The following is a 19337-nucleotide window of genomic DNA, read 5'->3' as shown; positions in this document are numbered from 1 at the left end:
AAAAACTGTAGGACTGAGATGTGATTCCAGACGTATTAGTCAAACAGTAAACCGTAAACCCACACACAGTCGGTGATGAGACGCACATTGGCGTGGGTGGGGATGATGCCCTGTGACAGCCATGGTGAGGAATTAAATGAAAAGTATGTGAAATAGCCTGCCTATGGAAGAAAGTCAGTAACAACAATTCACTTAATGTCTTAACTATATTTTTCCGAAATGAATGTGTTTACACCCAGTCAACAACTGCATGAGTTCAAATCAAGCAGAGAGTGTTTTAAACTTTAGAAGGAAAAAAACTGTTTTAGATTCTGTGTTGTGATTGGAGAAACTTATGATGCTGTTATCTCATATTACTACTTTCCCTCTTCTTTACTATATTGATGATCCTGCAGTTCTCGTCCTCACCTCTCTCTAATGCTGGATTTCCATGTGGCTCAGTTAAAGATTTACACAGCCGCAGGTTTTTAAATGATTTGGAACTGTTTGTAAACCTTTAGCAACCTCCTATTTTCGTTTCATTAATGTCCAGACTGCCTGAAATGGAGGAAATTTGTGTGCGTAATTGTATGGAGTGAATCATACTCTGAATCATTGCACAGTGAATCATAATGCGCCATGTCTCATTAGGTGAAATTCATTTTTCAATTAAACGCTATTTTTTTTTTTTTATGGCTGCAAGTAGTTCACCAGGATGTCAGATGAACTCCAAAGTCCAGTCCAGAGAGGGAGAGGGAGAGGTGAGGACAGAGAGAGGGAGAGGGAAGGAGGCAGACGTTTTCCTTTGCATTTCCAACCTCTGCCCTGCATTCGTTTCAGATTTTCACCCGGAACACAAACGGGAATAAATAGGACCGTCGTGGAAACCCATAATCGGTAAATCTGAATCTATCTACTGCTTATAGGCTAAAGTAACTCACTGTTAAACTGTTGATGTCAAGAAGCCATTTCATTGTTCGACTGTTGTTAGAAAGCGTGCATGTTATTTTGTTATTGTACTGAGAGCCTAAAAGTTCCAATGTGTGATCTTACAACGTCTCAACAGGTGGTTCTCTGCGCACCGATTTGTATAATTCGTTTTGATAGATTGGCTTTATCAGATCGCAGCAGGGCAAACGATAACAGGATTAATCTGTGGTCGCATTCTTTTATGAAATCAGACAGACAATGGTTATTATTGATCATCATATTGTAAAATCAGTGTTGGATTAATATCCTGTCCTCAGGCAACCCTGTGCCGGTCAATTTTTTTTTTTTTTTTTTTTTTTAAACAACAACAACAACGCACAGCCGGTTTAATTCAGCGGTCCCTTTCGCTTTCAATTGTTATTCTCTGTGAAATTAGTGAGAAATAAATATTTGTGTTTGGGAGGCTGTTATTCTGTGAACATAGAGGTTATAGACAGAGCTGAAAAAAGGGTTTACAATCACTCGCTTCAGTCAAAAGATTGTAAAAAGCTGGTGATGAATCAGAAATTTCGAATAATTAAGTGGCTTTAATACAAGTGTTTTATGAGGCTCTAAAAAATATGCAGAGAGTACCATATTTGCGCATATTTAATTGGCATGTCGCGTTTCCTCGACTGATGCATTTTGGTATTCACAGTATGACATACAACTACTTTATGAAGCCTTTGGTGCTGGAATTTGCTCCTGCCTGTCCCTACTTGAGTAAAACGACTTGAACCACAAATCTGGAGGGCTTGTAATAACTTCTGTCTGTCCATCATCAATAGGAGAGCGCCATAGTTCATTAACTGCTTTCAAAACTTTTTTTGTCTGGCGTATCCACGATGTAAACTTGGGGCTGACATAGAAGAAAATTAATTATTCTCCCAGGCGTTTTCCATTTTAAAATCAGACTGTGATGAGAGTTAGAATAAGTCATTTTCTAAACATTTTCTAACTCTTCCTAAATATGTCTCATCAGTAAGCAAGCAGACACAGACAAAAGACTAGATAGATAGAAAAGACAGATGTTCTCTTTATACTATTCATGCAGTTAAATAATAGACAAAAAACAAATGACATTTGAACTAATGGCCTTTGCTATAAACTCCAATATAGAAATGTATATTTCCATCTACAATGACGTCACTGATTTCAGCACTGTGCATTCTAGTATCGAGTTGTTTGCTGTTTGTTTGGGTTTTTTTGATAGTTTTTTTTTCCGCTTGGAATTAGATTGTTCCATCTGAATGGGATGTGTTGATCTGATTGTAAAGATTACACATGAAAGAAATGTAAGTAATGCTTTACAGTAGAATTACTGTTGGGAATGCTTGAATCCTAAAAAAAAGCCACATGATGTTCAATTCAGATTAATCACAGAAAGACAAAAGATGTAGCTACAGAAATGCCAGCAGTATCCATGGCAACAGGTTTATTTCAGTTCACTCTTTTATAAATCAATACCCCAACCGTCCATACAAGTTCTTTTGTGGCAACATTTTAATGAGATGTCTTACTGGGCTTTTCACATTCAAACGTGTTATCAAAAAACCCTAAGACACAGATTCCATCATAAAGCACTGGCAGCCTATGAGTGGCTTCTCTCCATCAATGACACGGTTTGTCGACTGCTGTGTTGTTGATCGGATTTACCGCCCTCCACTTGCGTAAGTGTTAAAGAAAGCCAGCTGGACAGTGAAAGAGAAGAATGAATAGAGGTTTTAGACTATTATTACTGTACACTGAAACTAAAAATGTGAATAGATTCAAAGAAAATGTTACACTCCAGTTTTCTGAAAGATTGCCTCTAGATAATTTTAAATACTTCAGTTTAAGAAATATTTTGCATCTCGTGCTTAAAAAGTTTCATATAACTAATGGATCTGTCCTGTTTTTTATTTTCTAGATAACAAGTTTGGATTTACAACAGAATGGACTTCAGATCACAGAGACACTAATTAACGCTAAATAAGGAATAGCTTTTTCAACTTTTTCAACTGCAAATGTTAGACTGAAACTGAGTCACCTAGCTCACTTGGAAAACAGATTGACTGATTCAAACATGGTCCATGCATGTCATGTAAATGACACTCTGGACAGCTTTCAATAATGTGACTGCATCTAGAGGTGTCCATCTCACCAAACATTATGGAAACTGGTTTTTCACCTTCCACAAACCCTCTACACCTCAACACCAATAACTTTTTGAACAATAGCAACGGCACCTGGGGCGGCCTCCCCGGTGGTGACTCACTGAAGAACAATAACACACTGACCCTCCATGACCGCTTCCACAACGCCCTGCTGGGAGTCTCTCTGGGACTCCTCTCACTCCTCACCATAATCATGAACCTGCTTGTGCTCTATGCCGTGAAGAGAGAGAAAAGCCTCCACACCGTAGGGAACCTCTACATCGTTAGCCTGTCAGTGGCAGATTTGATCGTAGGGACCACAGTTATGCCTTTGAACTTGGTGTATTTGTTGGAGGACGAATGGAAGCTGGGCCGGGCCGTCTGTCAATTCTGGCTGATTATGGACTACGTGGCCAGCACTGCCTCAATTTTCAGCTTGTTTATCCTGTGCCTGGATCGGTACCGCTCAGTTAGACAGCCGCTTAAATATCTGAAATATCGAACACGGGGAAAGGCGAGTGTATTGATTTCTGGAGCTTGGTTGCTGTCAATGATGTGGATTATTCCTATTTTAGGATGGAGGTCTTTCACACATGTGGACCTAAAACCTGAAGAGGAGAACAAGTGTGACACAGACTTCCGTTTTGTCACGTGGTTTAAGGTCATCACTGCAGTCTTCAACTTCTATGTGCCCTCAGTTTTGATGTTGTGGTTTTACACACATATCTACCTGGCAGTAAAGCAACATCTGAGGGACAGAGAAAGAATCATCCATCCAACCGATTCATTTGCGGAAAATGAGAATGGACGAAATGCTCAAACCCTGGAGAAAAATGACTCCAGATCACCCAAGAGGGAAAGTGACATTCCAATGAAACTGTCTAAAAAACAACGACTGCTGGACCAGAACACTCTGGATCAGGCATACTCCCTGGAGTATGTAGATAAAACAAAAACTGCTCCATCGAGAGCTCACAGAAAAATTGGCGTAAAGTGCCAACAGACATCATTGCTTGCCATGACAACAAAAAGATTGAGAATGGCACAAAAGGCGAAAACATGCTCCTTGTCACCTGAGGAGAAGAAGCCAGCAGCTGAGGTTCCCCTGAGCCAGCCATCAGTACCCCAGGACATGGTTTGCTCAGGTGAAAATAATGACAAAAAACATCAAGCATCTTTAAATGAATGCCACGTCACAGTGCCAAACTCGGTGAGCAGAGTCTGTGATATCAGTCAGGTATCAGATGTGCAGAGATACACGTCTGTGCTCTACAACAACTACGACCCCAGTCACGCTTTGCCCTGGCCTGAGGAAAGGGAAGAAGACGGCGAATTAGACCCAGATAACGCAGTGACTTTGAGACAGACGTGGCAAAGGTTTATTGACCAATCACGTCGGCGTATTCAAAGTCTGAGGATCCAAAAGGAGCACAAGGCAGCGAAGCAGTTGGGCTTCATAATCGCCGCGTTCTTATTGTGTTGGATACCATATTTCATTGCTTTCATGGTCATGGCATTCTGCAAAGAGTGCGTGCACCACGACCTTCACATGTTCACCATATGGCTCGGTTACATCAACTCCACTCTAAACCCTTTCATTTATCCGCTATGCAATAGAAACTTTAAACGGGTCTTCAAAAATATTCTCAACATTCGTTGGTGACTGATTGCAAGAAGAACTAAATAACAGGTGTGTTGCAGATACACAGATAATGAAGAGGACAATAGTAGAATCAATCAAATGGGAGCTCTTAAAGTGTTGATAATATATTCATATGGTTTGAGTGTCACTTATTTCTTGTATGTTCCAGATTTTATTTTTGTAACCTACAACACTGACCCAAGTTGAGCGAAATGTCTCAATCTAGTGTTATATATTTTGTCTATGGTATGTTATTAATATCAAAATATGTCTCAAAGTAGAGGCATTTAAACTGGGAAGAATTTGATCTCTCGCCCTCAGAAACAAGAGCATGAATTTATTGTTTTTGGTCCAGGATGAGAAAAACAAACTATGTCAAAAATGAAAAAAAAAAATGAAAAATGTTTTATATCTATTTATGTTTTTCCACCAGGCTGATAAAAAAAAAAAAAAAATGCAAAAAAAAATACAAGCACTGTCATACATTTGAGAGTAAATCTGTTATTTGTCACATGGTTTTCTCATAATTAAAAAGGACATGGGCCATTAGTTGTTCTATCTAATGTCAGTGCAGGATAAGCACAAACCTTGACTTGTGTCTTGTGAGCTGTTACTCTAGGGAGAGGGGGCTCTGTTCAATTGTCCCTTCATTCACTGTTTTTTTTTTTTGTTGTTTTTTTTTGGGGGGGGGGGGGGTTGTAGATAATCCAGCTTTAAAAATGTACACTATTTGAGATTTTTAGCTTAAAACGTTCAAAGAAGATAAATAACGAAAACTATTTACAGAATGTGAAGAAAAAGCAGTTTGAAAGTCATGCCAAATACTTTTCTTGTATGTGTTGCAGAGACATCTATTGAAGTTAGCCACCCCCCCCCCCCATCCCCCCTAACTTTTTGTTAGGATAAGTGGAAGAGTTAAACACAACAATGGCAGAATAAAAGCAAAACCAAAGTTCACATTGGCGTTGCTTTCCACTGCTGGAGATAACTCGTGGAGAGTAACGGAACGAAGTTTCATGCTGAATTCATAAAGTGTCTTCTAGACTGGTGAGTGAACAGCTGTTTAGTCTTATAAAGGCAGCAAATTGTACAACTATACTGACAGTGTTAATATGTTAAATTAGCTGTTTGTTCGGCAGTTTGTAGCCTACCAGTTAGAATAGCTGTATGTGACTATCTCAAAAACCAAAAACATGCACCTCAGGTCAGGTTACCTGGCGCCGCGCTAGTGGCAGCCTGCTGCAGCATCTCCCCCCTGACAGCCCCCCTGCTGTAGTGAAGAAATTTCCCCTCGAGGATTAATAAAGTGTATAAAAATCAAAAAAAAAAAATCAAAATTTATCTAGCTATCTACCAAAGTGAGGCAACTTTATCTAACAAACAATCCAGACATTTGAACTTTACTTGGACAATTCAAAACGGATCTTCAGTGCAAACAGTACCTAAAAATATTCCAAATACTGTGGCTGCTTTCTTGCTCATATTATATACACAAACCCTTGCCATCAGATAAATATTGGCTGCAAGTGAGAATCACATTGTCAACAAAGACAGTGTCTGTGTAGGCATGGCAACCGCGTACAAGAAATCCTGCTGTCTAAATGCAGGATTTTGCTCTCTTCATACTGGGAACTGAAAGCTTTCCACACTCATTTGTTTTATGATGTGATGTAACACCAAAGAACACCAATTATTTTTCCACAATGCAGGAAAGAAAGCATAAATCTGAGACCTGTGGAATACATTTGTACTAATTAAATAATTTGTAACAAAAACACAAAAAGGCATCCTTCAGTCTGTAGAGACAAACCATCACAATTATATCTCCCTGCTGAAAAAAAAAAAATCTTCCAGCAACTTTCTTGTAAAAAAGAAAGTTAATGAAAAGAAAATGTCTTCAGATTTTCAAAAACAGTTTGTCATGTTAAATGAATTTCCTTTTCCTTATGACAGAGGTCTATTACTGCATTTAAAATTTGAATATGCACATCAAGGGTCGTGCCATAATGCTAGCAAAATTTAGATCCTTCAAGACACCCGTAATGTTTTCTAGTGACTCGCAACAAATCAGAGGGGCTGGAACTGAGTTGGAAGAGCGATAATGTGAAGAAAAGTGTGTGTATTACCAGACGGAGGAAAATAATTATGTTTTGGAGGTACTTTGTTTTCTCTTTGACTTGAAAAAAGTTCTGCAAAGGAAAAATGCTTTAATTCTCACTGTGGTGTCTTCACTGGATATTCTGTGATACTGGATGTTTTGGTGTTCATCAGTTTTCTTTTTTTTTTTTTTAAACGCTTTTTACAATAAACGGAAGCTGCTGTCTGGCTGCATTTCATTCTCAGAGTTTTAATACCAGCAACAGAGATCAAAGGTTGGTAACCATTCTTTTAATAATGATCAATTTACAATCTTTTACTCATGCTCCTTACGATAAAGACTACCACAACACACTGTATATAATTGTACCACTCTCTTATCACCCCATTAAAAATGATGTCATCTCACCTTCTTCCTCTGTTACATTTAAATACACATTGGTGGAGAATTAGTGCTGTTTATCTTGAGGTGGTTAACTTCTAAAATTTAAATGATTGCATTTTGATAAGGCCCTATAGACATTAACATCGTGGGTTTGGTTTCAAAGCCAAACACCACAGCCAAAAAATGCCTCTTCTTCTTTTTGAAAAGGTGTATATGTGTATTAAACTATGATTAGCATATATGATTAAAATAAACAGAAACAGACAAATCATTAATCTCAATAATATGGATAACCATTAGTGTCAACTAAAATGTCATGATTGGGACAGCCCTGTAGGTGTGGGCTGAATTACTCCTAGCTAGATACTTAATAAACTGTCAACTGGATGTTCACAATATGTGTATATATATTGTTGAATGAACACAATTTAAATAATGCTACACATTTACATCTAGTCAAATTAAGTAGAATTAGTTCATCTTAATAATGTTATATGAACACCACATACATTTGCGAACAAAATGTCATTATATCATTTAAGTTTAATATATTTGCCTTTCAATGGATCAGTTAAGTCTGCATTTGTCAAGAACTCCAGTAAAAAAAAAAAGTAAAAAAAAAAACAGCTTTGTTGTGGACATTGAGGACATTATCAGTGAGTCATATGCTATATTTTCTAGTGAAATAAAAATGATGTCTTTTTGTTTGATTTTTACGGATATAAGGAATAAATATCAATGAAAGTGAGCAACCCAAACTTTCTATTCTCTCTTTTACAATCACTGCTCTGACCAGTGTGGCTTAGTAAAACCTTTTCCTCACATTTGCCAAAATACCTCCAATAATTTGACTTCCTTCAGGTACTAACCTCAAAAAAACGTAACTACATTCGAAGACAACAAACCTGTACTTTTAATCCAGTCCAACATTTTATAATGTGTAAAAAAAAGTATCAACACAAGCAAGCTGGTTCATATATGCCTACATGAGGGGCACTGTCAGATTTGTTGCTGCCTTGTTTCATTCAAACACTTATTAGAGCTCACAGACCATCCATGGATTTATGGTTGGAACGACCCAACTGAGATTTGGTAAAGAAAATGCACTATGAAGGACACATATGGACTCCGTATAGCACACTGAGTTCAAAAGCATTTCAGTACCACTTCTGTCATAAATATGCTGTTGTTGCTGGGCTGTATTTCAAGAAAGGTAGCTGTAACCAAGACAAAAATAGCTGTTGTTGTTAACGATAATAGGGGTTACCTAGTACTTGAATCTCAGTTTCAGCATTGCACCAGTCATTTAACTGTTTCTATTACTGTTTTTATGGATCCAGTATTTTTGATACTTTATATTAGTATATTTATTTGGGTAAATAAACAAATAATCAAGGATTCAGTAATTCTCTACCAGAATTCAAAATGTAAAAAAAAAAAAACTAAAAAAAAAAAAAGGTTTTGTTTTGGCCATGGTCCTTGCAGTTTATTTTTGTGCCGCTAGCCATAGTTGCAAAACCAAATAATTTAAATATGCTTTGAAGAGCCAGGCCAAATGCTGACACCTTCATTCTTTCCATTTCTGCACGTTTTTTTCCCAGCCTGTTGTTTTGAGACGGCCCCTAACTCGTTGTCGCTGGTTCGGTACGCAGATGGTGCCAATTTCTAACTTTCCGGTGACCACCCCCGTAAAAACGGTCTCGTAGCTCCACGTCTTACATTTACAGATCACTCAACTTGTAAACATTTCACCACTATGTTGTTTAGTTTGTGACTTCACCCGCTGAAACCGACGGTAAGGGGGACGTACCAAAAACAACACTTCCTGGTGACTATATGATTTCTTGCTTCTTCCCGTTTTCTACGAAATGAAAAGAAACGGCGCGTATAGGTTTTTGTCAGTTTTCTCCTGCTTCGTCGTCTGCGCGTTTATGTTCATGTTTTGGTTCTTTATATTTTACTCGATGGTGCTTGCACCATAAAGCAGCTAAGCTAAAGGGAGGGGCTTACTCACCCACAGTGCATTGCGTTGTTGACAAGTCCCGCGGTCACGTGATCCACGCCACCAGGAAGCAAGAATTCATGGTAAGTGCACAACGCCTGTTATAGCTCGTCATATGAAGTAGTGTGTGTGTGTGTGTCTTGTGTGAAGCTAGACTGATTTATCTGGTCTGTAAAACAGTTGTGTCGCATCTTGTGATTTATTTCCTCTTTGATTCTCGTCGTGTTTAATCTGTTAAAGCTGATGGTTCCTCTGTGCTGATCAGACTCAACAGTGACTGAATGGTGGTAAAATAAAAAAATTAATAAAAAACAATTAAATAAGTAAGAAAGAAAACATTAACTCACATGTAAAGCATGAAACTTCCTAAATATTAAAGAAAGGTATCCAATGGTTAGAGGTCTTTATTGTGCCACAGTTTGAGTTCACTTTGCATTTTGGATTTCTGTGAACACCTAAACCTGTCAAACCAGCCTACATCCAAACCAGTTGACTGGTTGATGTCCTGAAGATGGTAAAGCAACTAGAGGTGCACATAGTATAAATAACTGTTGCTTTACACTTTGATAAGTCAGAAGTACAGACAGGTGGCCATCAAACGTTAGCACATAGCCTGAACAAAATATCTCGGTATAGTTTATTTATTCTGACACACAACACAGAACCCAAAGTACTGACGGATGAATTCACGGCAAAAGGAAGTAAAAGGAACGAGTTGTCCATGCTTAGTGATAGTCCATCAAATGCTTTGGGGCTTGTCATGAGACTAAGGAGGCTGTAGCTCAGATGATGAGCGAGTTGCCCACTAATTGTTAAATTGGTTCAATCCCTCCTGTCCACAGGCAAGGCACTGAACCCTGAGTTGTTCCCAATGGCAGGCAAGCACCTTACATGGCAGCTGTGTCGCCACTGGTGTGAGTGTAAATAGGAAACTGATGAAAAAAAAAAGATTAGTCTCTTCCTCTTGTTTGCATGTTTGCATTGTGGCTCCGAAAAGTCTCTTCTCTTTCCTCTCTTATTTGCAAGTGATTCCTTTTTGTTTTGCTTTCCGCATCTAATTGACGACTCCCCTGTGTCCTTATCTTGTGACCTGCAAATCTAATCAATATTATCATACGAAAGCAGATACAAAGGAATTGGGGGTGACTGTTAATTGTTTGTCAACTGTATAAAAGCTGCCCTATGGAGGAGTGACGGGGAGCACTGCTGGACACCTCTCTTTGAGGGGGCATGTATTTGCTCCTTCTTGCAAGAATAAATGTCCGATATGTTTGATTTTGAACCAAGCCTCTGAGTAATTTTTCTAACAGAAACAATGTTTTTAAATTGTTTTGTCCACCACTAAGGTAATATAAGATTACATAAGTGCACATTTGTTATACAGCAGGTGAAGGTACATATTTACATTGCCCAAAATCACACTTTTTTCACAAAGCGATTTACAATATGTAAAAAAAAAACCCATCAAAGAACTTTACTGTAGCCAATCACCTTGCAGGGGCAGCTCTCCCACCATTGGTGTGTGTGTGTGTGTGTGTGTGTGTGTGTGTGTGTGTGTGTGTGTGTGTGTGTGTGTGTGTGTGTGTGTGTGTGTGTGAATGGGTGAATGAGAGGTACAATTGGAAAGCGCTTTGTCCTCTAAGGTCAAAAAGCGCAGTGTTAGTGCAGTCCATTAACCACGCTTTTACTTTTTACTTGTGTTAAGACTGTTAGTCAGGAGATGTGATTGTGAATTTGACTCTCCCACTCTGTGCGTGTCGAAGTTATTTCTGAGTATAGCGCTTGCAAGTGTTTTTCAACCTACAGCTCTTTCATCTCACAGCTTTTAGAACTTGGCTGCCTGGCCTGTCAGTGAAGTTGTGATGGCGTCAGACATCAGTGAAGCGTCGTCGTCCACTGCAGACCTGAAGCTGCAGTTTGCTCCCTTCAGCAGTGCTCTGGAGGCAGGTTTCTGGCACCAGCTTACTCAGAAGAAACTCAATGACTACAGACTGGATGAGAGTCCCAAATGTATCAAAGGATACTACTACAATGGTGAGTAGTGTGGTTACACAGTGTCATTATAAAGAGCCCTGTGGAAACACTTGGGTTAATATTCAATAAAATGTTTTATCTGCATTTACATGTGATAGGTGATCCAGTTGGTTTGCCTACTCGTCTAACTTTGGAGTTCAGTGCATTTGATATGTAAGTACGATGCAGAATGTTGTGTGCACAAACAGTACTCTCGTCCTTTGTTTTTCTGTTGCTATTGAGTCTTAAAATGCACAGTGCTATATGCAAATTTGGCAGCTGTCACAGAGATGATTTGCGTATTACCTTCTATATGAGGACAAAAATGAACCTTTACGCTCAACTATGTTTTAATTTACAAAATATAGCACATTGTTAACATCAATTGTGTTACAGCGGTCGCTGTGTTTATCACACTGAAGGCACACAGTTTGATACAAAGGTGTAATATATTTTTCTGTTAGTGATGGTCCAACCCCGGCTCGTTGCTGTCCAGCTGTTGGAACACTGTACAACACCAACACACTTGATGCTTTTAAGACAGCCGATAAGAAGGCTCTGCTGGAGAAAGAGGCCAAAGAGGTAAAAGACATCCAAAGGGAATTTATTTAGACACAAACACGTATTCACAGACATCTGGTGGACAATATCTGTTAAATAGACAGATTGCAATTCCTCATCTCCTTTTGCTGTGTAGATATGGGAGGCTATACAGTCTGGGGCTGCATTGAAGGACCCGTCTATCCTCTCCAGATTTCTTCTGCTGACCTTTGCAGTACGTATATATACTATCAAGTAAATGTGTTACTTGCATTTAAAAATGACTATATGCATGACTGTTTTTCTTTCTTTTTGCTGAATTTTTAAGTCCCCTGTTTTGACCATCTTTCTGCAGGATTTGAAGAAGTACCACTTCTACTACTGGTTCTGCTTCCCTGCACTTTGTTTCCCAGAAGGGATAAAGATCATCCAAGAGCCGTCCGTCCTAGAAGAAGTTTTCTCAGCAAAACAGGTTGGCTTTTTAAAAGTCATTGTCCAACATGCACAGTGAAAACTTTAAAGTTATCCTGTTTTCCTCTTTTAAACTAGGAGTTTTTGAATACCATTTATTAAAATATAGGTGAAAATCCAAGTGTTGATGCTCAGTACAAATTGTAAACATAAAATTTGCAGCTGTGCTACTTATATACTGTTTTCAAATGGCATTTTATATTTTCCTAAAAATTTGATTTTTATTTCCATTGAAGTCTCTTTCCATAGACCATCCTAATGTTTCTAACCTCTAATAAAAAAAATGGGTTGGTTAACTTGATGCAACTCGCAACCATTTTCTTTAAATGCATTTTTTTATGTCTAATACTCTGTATGTTATATAATGAAGTGAAGTCAATGGTTACCTCTCAGATGTGTCCATTTGACTTGTAGATTAATGCAAATATTTAATTCATATTTGTTGGTGTCGTTCTGATGTACCTTTGGAAAGCGCACAATGAATTTTCCAATATGTTGGTGCAGTTTTTAAGCTGAGTATTGCTTTATATATAATTGGTAGTTGTATACCGAATAGGTCAAATTCAAACAAGACAACATTGTTTGTGGTGCTTGAAAAATACTCACAGTAAAAATTGACATATTCTGCCAATTACAATAGTTTTAAAAGCAGTGTTTTGTGAGTGTATATTATCACTCATATCCCAGAGGATGTCGGACACAGTACAGCGCTTTCTATAAATATTGCTAATCAATTACTTCTCTCTCAGATCGCAGCCCTGCAGGAGGCCTATGATGGGCTGTGTATCAAAAGAGGGACCACTGCAGTTCCTTACTTCCTAATGAAGTACACAGATGACACTGTTCAGATGGCTCCACTCGGGGACTGGGAGACATTTTTCACGGATAATAAGAAGGTAGTTGGGTTAAGACAATTTTATCTATACATTAAAAAAAAAAAAAAAAAAAAAAAAAATCCTGAATTTACATAATTACTATAGGTTTGTATTAAGTGTATTTATATATAATAAATATAAATATTTATCATATAAATATATATATTTACTTGTTTATTACATTTATTAGATTAGAATCTTGTGTACTATACATGTAAAAACACGCTCACTTTATTTTTTTTTCCTAGGTCACTGTGGGTGTCTATGATCCGTGTACTCTGTCTCAACATCCGGGCTGGCCTCTGAGAAATCTACTGGTCCTCTTAGCTAACCAATGGTAAATCATACTTCTGTGTCTGTCTGTGCTGCGAAAAGATGAGGAAGTTCACTAGAGGACCATTGTTGTAGGTCCTCACTATGAAACTGAAATAACTTTCAAAAACACTATTAAGGTTTCCACTTCAAACTGATTAACTGATTTCCTGACCCTGAAGTGTAGGGAGCAGAAACCCTCGTGTTACCATGGATACAAAACTGAAAAAGGACAGTATTGTTTCAATAGCTTTGAATCATTTCAGGAAATTTGGACTAAATTTATCTGTTTTGCACTCAGACTGTAAAATAGCTGTTTGGCTGCTGCTTAGTCACTGAGGTGTCGTAAGAGTTTTGCAAGCTTGAGATAAATTCTAGTTATTACACTGCTTCATGGATGACAGTACTTGCTTAAAGAAACATGACAGCAGCTTTTAAGATTGAGCCATTTGTCTATAAAGCCGATGAACAATGAGGTCCATCGTTCCAACGCAACACGACCATAAAATAAGAGACCCAGCTGCTGTTGTTTGCAGAGGATGTGTAAAGATGTCAGGTGGGAATGAACATGTGGAAGAGTTATAAATTAGGGCAAGGAGGGCATTTATAGCATGGGTTGAGTCTGGTAGAGAGAGACACAGTCCTTCAAACAAGCTTCAATATATTAAAAGGAATAAGAACACTGAGGTCTGACTCATTTGCAAGAAAGTTGCAAAATGATAAATAACTGTAAAGCAGCTTAACGGCCAAATATTGATGGGCTAAGTGGTTCAGATACATTTTCTTAGTTGTGGGAAAAACTTTATTATGATGTTTTTAATTGTGTCAAAAGAAACACGTTTATAGTTGGCATCAAGGAGAAGAGTGAGGTGGTTATTAGCCCTCAAGAAGTCCTCGATGCAATGTGAAAGCTAACGGATAACAACGGATAATATAACTGCTGAACACTTAAAACTTGCGATTTAAAAAAACGTTATCCCCTGCTGGCTGGCTTTTTACTTCATGGCCTATTACTATTCTATCTATTTTATTAGTGCCTGTCATTGAAGATAAAGCCGGTAAACTAATCTGTTTAAAGAAATACAGGTTTATAGCTTGTGCTAGAGTTTTGGAGAGAACTGTTCTGTTTAGGCCAGAACAATATATCTCGAATACTCATCAGTTTGTCTTTAAACATCAATGCTGCACTGATTTGTGTATTTTTGCCTAAAATTAAATCTTGGATAAAGATAGTAGGTACATTTTCTGTTGTTTTATTGAGTTTTCAAACCATGAAAAATGATTTAGTAAATTGTTTCTAAGAAAGGTTTCTGGATTCCTTGTGAGAATCTTGGTTTTCTGGTAAAATGGGGAAATGCTGTACCTGCCCCTTTTGTATGTGTGTAACGGAGTTTAAAACGGTGGTATCTTATCTGCTCTTTTTTTTATGTGATATTTATACAAATGATTTGTCAGTGCAGTTAAATGGAAGTGACACAGTTTATGGCTGGTAGTTCTCTCTGTAGCCACCTTATTTATGCAGATGATTCTGCGTCTGTATAGTGCTGGTCTTCAACAAGCAATGAGAGACTGTTCACATTGTGGTATAGATTTTGACATCAAATATTATGCAAATTATACAAAATATTGTGATTATTAGAAGTAAGGAGGACCGCAAATTTTAATTTTCAGAAATGTGCAATAAAATGAAATATTCAGGTCGTTACATAACCTGTGATCTTTCAGTAGATAAGGATATTATAGAAGGTGTCGCAATTTATGAGTTCAAGCAAATATGTTGGCTCATAAATTGTATATGGGTATAGTGACTGTCACTCTCTTCAAAGCTTCCTCTGAACCTGTGGTGTTGCTTCAAAATAAGCAGTTTGCAGAGACTCGGTGTCTTGCAATAAGAGTGTGAAGCTGCTGCTGAAAGCTCAGAGAAACTGATGTAGGTGTAACCACCTGCTTGGCTGTAATATCATATCTTGTACATGGATGTGTAGTTTTATTTAAATCTGCATATGGCATTACTTTCACTTTAACCAGTCCTGAACAGAGCTTAGGCAGGTCTACGAAGTGGAGCCAGTGGCATTTGTCTCTGTATTTAAATGTCTGATCATTGTGGAATGGTATAATTTATATTCTTATTTCTTTTTTTCATTATTTCATTGTTCAACAGACTCCCCCATTAGCTACCTCCTTAATACGTCTAAGTTCAATTTAATTGTAATGATATCATTGCTAATTTTATCCACCTAAACCTTTCCAATATCATCCCCAATTCCCAGAACTTTACAACATTTGTCTTTCACTCTTATGTGTGAATGTATGTAAATGATGCGTTGGATTATTAAGCTCCTTATTTTTTGTGAAATGAACCATGCAGTTAGCCAGTCTAGGTCAAGGACAATGGCTGGTTTGTTAACCCATGCCAGTGATACATACAGCAGCTGCTGTCTGTGGACACCACAGCCAACATTGTGTAAACATTCGTGACATGCATCGTATTTGCAGCAGCTTGAAACTTGTGAATCCTATGAAAGCATTTTTGAACCAGCCACTGATTGCTGTGTATTCTCAATACTAATGTTCTTAAAAACCTTAGTTCTTTTTTTCATAGCTACCATGTGTTCGTGTATTGAGGAGCAACAGGAAGCAGGATATTCGGAGAGATTTATTTGTTACTCCTATTGCTGTCTGGTCTTCACATCAAAGTGTGACGCATAAATGAAACACATCACTGAGCTTCAGAGATTTCAGTGCATTGTGATGTTACAGCTCATGAATTGCTCAACAAACTGACTTAAGTTATTGCAGAAATGATGGTGCTGTGTGGAAACTTGTATGTTTACAGAAGGAATATTTCAGTGCTACAGGGAGGAGTCAGTGCAGGTTATCAGATTTATTACTTGACATTTAATCCAAGAATCCTTCAGTCAATTCAAATATTTACACAATGATAAAAAGTACACGACAGGCATTACAGGTGTCACTTGAGACATTTTAATTTCATGTCAGCTGGTATTATTCTTAATATGACATCACATGCAGGAGTTTTGTTCTTGTGAAACAGGTAATATGGCAAAGACACTTCTATTTTAATTTCCAAAAACTGAAGCATTATAGCAGAGGAACAAGAGCAACCAATGGTCGACATGTATAAATGAAAGGATGCAATTTGCTATTGATGAAGTACCTGCTTTTCCTACAGTGACTCTGTAAACTACAGTAACTATCAAGAAGGTTCTGCTTTTTATTTTCCCACAGATTTTCATTGAATGGCTCTTCCAAAACACATTAAATCAAAGTCAAAATGGAAATATGTAAACTTAAGAGCCGATGTCGCAGAACAGCGTTTGGATTTTGACAAAAACACAACGCCAGACATGTTGATAATTGTTCTGAAGAGATTTTAAGAAATGACAAGTAACTAACAGTCTCCCCAAGCTGATCTTGAGAATGTCTGAAAATGAATAAAAACATTGTTACATTTCTGTTATTTTGCAAAATTATTATCTGAGAATGTCAGCACTGTGTATTTCAGCTGACGTTGTATTTCCGTTTGTTGAAACAGTTTGGATGAGCTGTATACTCCTCAGAGTTCAACTCATTTTTTGTCACACTTTTTTATTCAACAGCTTAGTTTTCCCCTGGCATTAATTCTGGTATTTCAAAACGATCTTTATTGCATAAATAAGGAAATTCCAATGTTTAGCAATAGTGTCCTCTGACATCAGTGGTTTATCAGCTGCACATACAAAGATAAGCCTTCATGCCCTGCAGTTTGAGACTGATTTCATTATATATACCTCACCAATCTTAACTACACTTTCTCTCAGTGTTATACATTAACTGTTGATACAGGCGTAGATGAGAGAAGATAGGATTGCAGTGAAGCCGTGATGTCTTGTTTATTCAGTCATTTCACTAGAATTTGATTGTGTAATCTGACTCGGTCATTTAGCACCATATTAGGGAAAATGTTTTGGTCCGTTGACATAGGTTGATAAAAAATGTCAAGAGTGCTCATTCATGTGTTTACTTTCTTCAATTAGAGTGAGAGAGACATTACTGCATGTTCAGTTGTATTTCATTATTACTGAGATTTTAATAGTCGCATTTTTTTGAAAAAAAAAGTGTGTGTTTTTGTGCGTGTGTCAGGGGCTCTAAGGTCGGCACAGTGGAGTTGCTGTGTTTTCGGGACAGAACTCTGCAGGGAAGCCGCTCCATGCAGCACAGTGTCATCTTCCAGGTCAAACTACCCGAACTTCCCAGTAACTCAGGTAATCTGTCTCTTTATGTGTGTCTGTGTTTGTGTGGGTATACTTCTGTTTGTGCACTTAACATTGTGTACCATGTCTGTGTGTGCGCTGATATGTGTCTGATGTGTTCGTCTGAATGTGTGTTCTTGCACTTGTGTGACTTTATTGTCACTGATATGAGCCCACAGTTTTAGGCCACTTTTCACTGAGACTATCTGCTTCCTTTTTAAGCCACAGTAATCTCAGAAAGCGTTGCCATTATTCCTTTATCTGCTGAATAAGGGAGGAAAGTAATTTAAATGGTAATGGGAGTATGGGAAAGGGAGTAGCTCTGTGATGTTTTTTGTTGAGTTCAGGTGATGTGTCTTTGTTTACCTCATTCAACCTCTCCAGCACATCTTAGCTTTTAATTAACTCCTAGAGGATATATTCATGAAAGAAAAATCAATTTAGCTATTTTGTTTGGTTTTGCATGGACAAATCAAGTATTGTTTTCAAAGAGATTAACGAATCCACTATGGCCCAACTTTTCAGATCCGCCAGGCTCAGCTGAACCACTGTCTGAATGCTTAAATGAGAGGGCAAAGATAATAATGCCCTGACTGCGTAAATTAACATCCACACATCTCATTCGAAAAGAGAAATTAAATTGTGTTAAACTAATATTTTTCCACTCACTGTTTATTTTATGCTGCATTACACAGATGTACGCATGCATTTAGTGGCTACATCTAAATAGCAAAAAGTAAACAAGGAGTCCTGCATCAGTGTCCAATGTAGCAATACAACTGTGTGAAAGTGCTGCTAAAACAAGAACAAAAGGAATAGAATAAAGAAACCTGTTATCCTTCCACTTAACATTATGACTGGTATGAATGGATAAGGTACTAATATCTTTAGCTTCAGATTATACTATTACAACCATGTAATGTTATTAACCAGATTTGAATTTACATAATTGAAGTACTCTAAAAGTATGACTCATATTAATTGTAAGGTTGAAATTATTCATTGTAAGGTATAGATTAAAATAATTTGTTGTACTTGGCAATATATAAGGTTTTGAATGAGACAGTGCTCAGTTTTTGTTTGTATCTCTTTGTGCACTGGTTTTTGTTTGCCACAGGAGAACTTGTTGTAATTGAAGCGGTCCAAATAAATCCACTATGAGGTTGACTTGCTGTCAATAGGTTTCATAGCACTGTTTCTTGAGGACCAAATAGAAAAATAATCATTTTATTTGTAAGTATGTTACATTCATGTTTTTAAATTGGATGTAAGTGAGAAGTACGTTTTTGCAAACAGAGTGCAGCCACACGACTTCACCGTTGTCCTGTAAACGGTTTCCATGTTTCTCTCGTTGCTGAAGGGAAATTTTACTTTACTCTGTTAAGATTTTTATTTCATTTTAATTTTTTTTCATAGCATGTCCTAAGAGTGTAGGTTGGGAGAAGAACCCAAAGGGGGCCATGGGACCCAGGATGGTCAACCTCAGTGAATGCATGGACCCTAAAAGGTAAAATACATGATACAGATGTGTTGAAGTGTCAGTGTGTGACCTTAGATTGTATATAAAAAGTGCGTGACTGGACTTCGCCGGCCCATAACTGTTCAAATTTGTTGCTGCTGACATTCAAACTGTGTATATTCTGAAATAAACATTGAGGTCAATG

General features: G+C 37.7%; 2 protein-coding genes across 2 annotated transcripts in view; both read left to right on the top strand.

Annotated features, from left to right (window-relative positions):
- The first annotated feature begins 735 nt into the window (after positions 1-735).
- Positions 736-5401, top strand: hrh1 (histamine receptor H1). The gene is made up of 2 exons (XM_069146271.1): positions 736-876; positions 2858-5401. The coding sequence occupies exon 2, from the start codon at positions 3100-3102 to the stop codon at positions 4744-4746; it is 1647 nt and encodes a 548-aa protein (XP_069002372.1). The 5' UTR covers positions 736-876; positions 2858-3099; the 3' UTR covers positions 4747-5401.
- A 3406-nt stretch (positions 5402-8807) lies between these two features.
- The window catches only part of atg7 (ATG7 autophagy related 7 homolog (S. cerevisiae)), a 61653-nt gene continuing 51123 nt past the window's right edge, over positions 8808-19337 (top strand). The window contains exons 1-10 of the mRNA XM_069146230.1: positions 8808-9292; positions 11032-11243; positions 11342-11396; positions 11687-11804; positions 11920-11997; positions 12118-12234; positions 12983-13129; positions 13357-13445; positions 17564-17685; positions 19090-19180. Coding sequence (XP_069002331.1) covers positions 11072-11243; positions 11342-11396; positions 11687-11804; positions 11920-11997; positions 12118-12234; positions 12983-13129; positions 13357-13445; positions 17564-17685; positions 19090-19180 — 989 coding nt within the window. The 5' untranslated portion in view covers positions 8808-9292; positions 11032-11071. The remainder of the gene's footprint in view (positions 9293-11031; positions 11244-11341; positions 11397-11686; positions 11805-11919; positions 11998-12117; positions 12235-12982; positions 13130-13356; positions 13446-17563; positions 17686-19089; positions 19181-19337) is intronic.

This window comes from Embiotoca jacksoni, unplaced genomic scaffold (assembly GCF_022577435.1).
Source record: "Embiotoca jacksoni isolate LCO1_2020_lvr unplaced genomic scaffold, fEmbJac1.0.p SCAF_1, whole genome shotgun sequence".
NCBI classification, from domain to species: domain Eukaryota; kingdom Metazoa; phylum Chordata; class Actinopteri; family Embiotocidae; genus Embiotoca; species Embiotoca jacksoni.
Note: the sequence above shows the minus strand (reverse complement) of the source record. Positions and strands in the feature narration are given on the sequence as shown.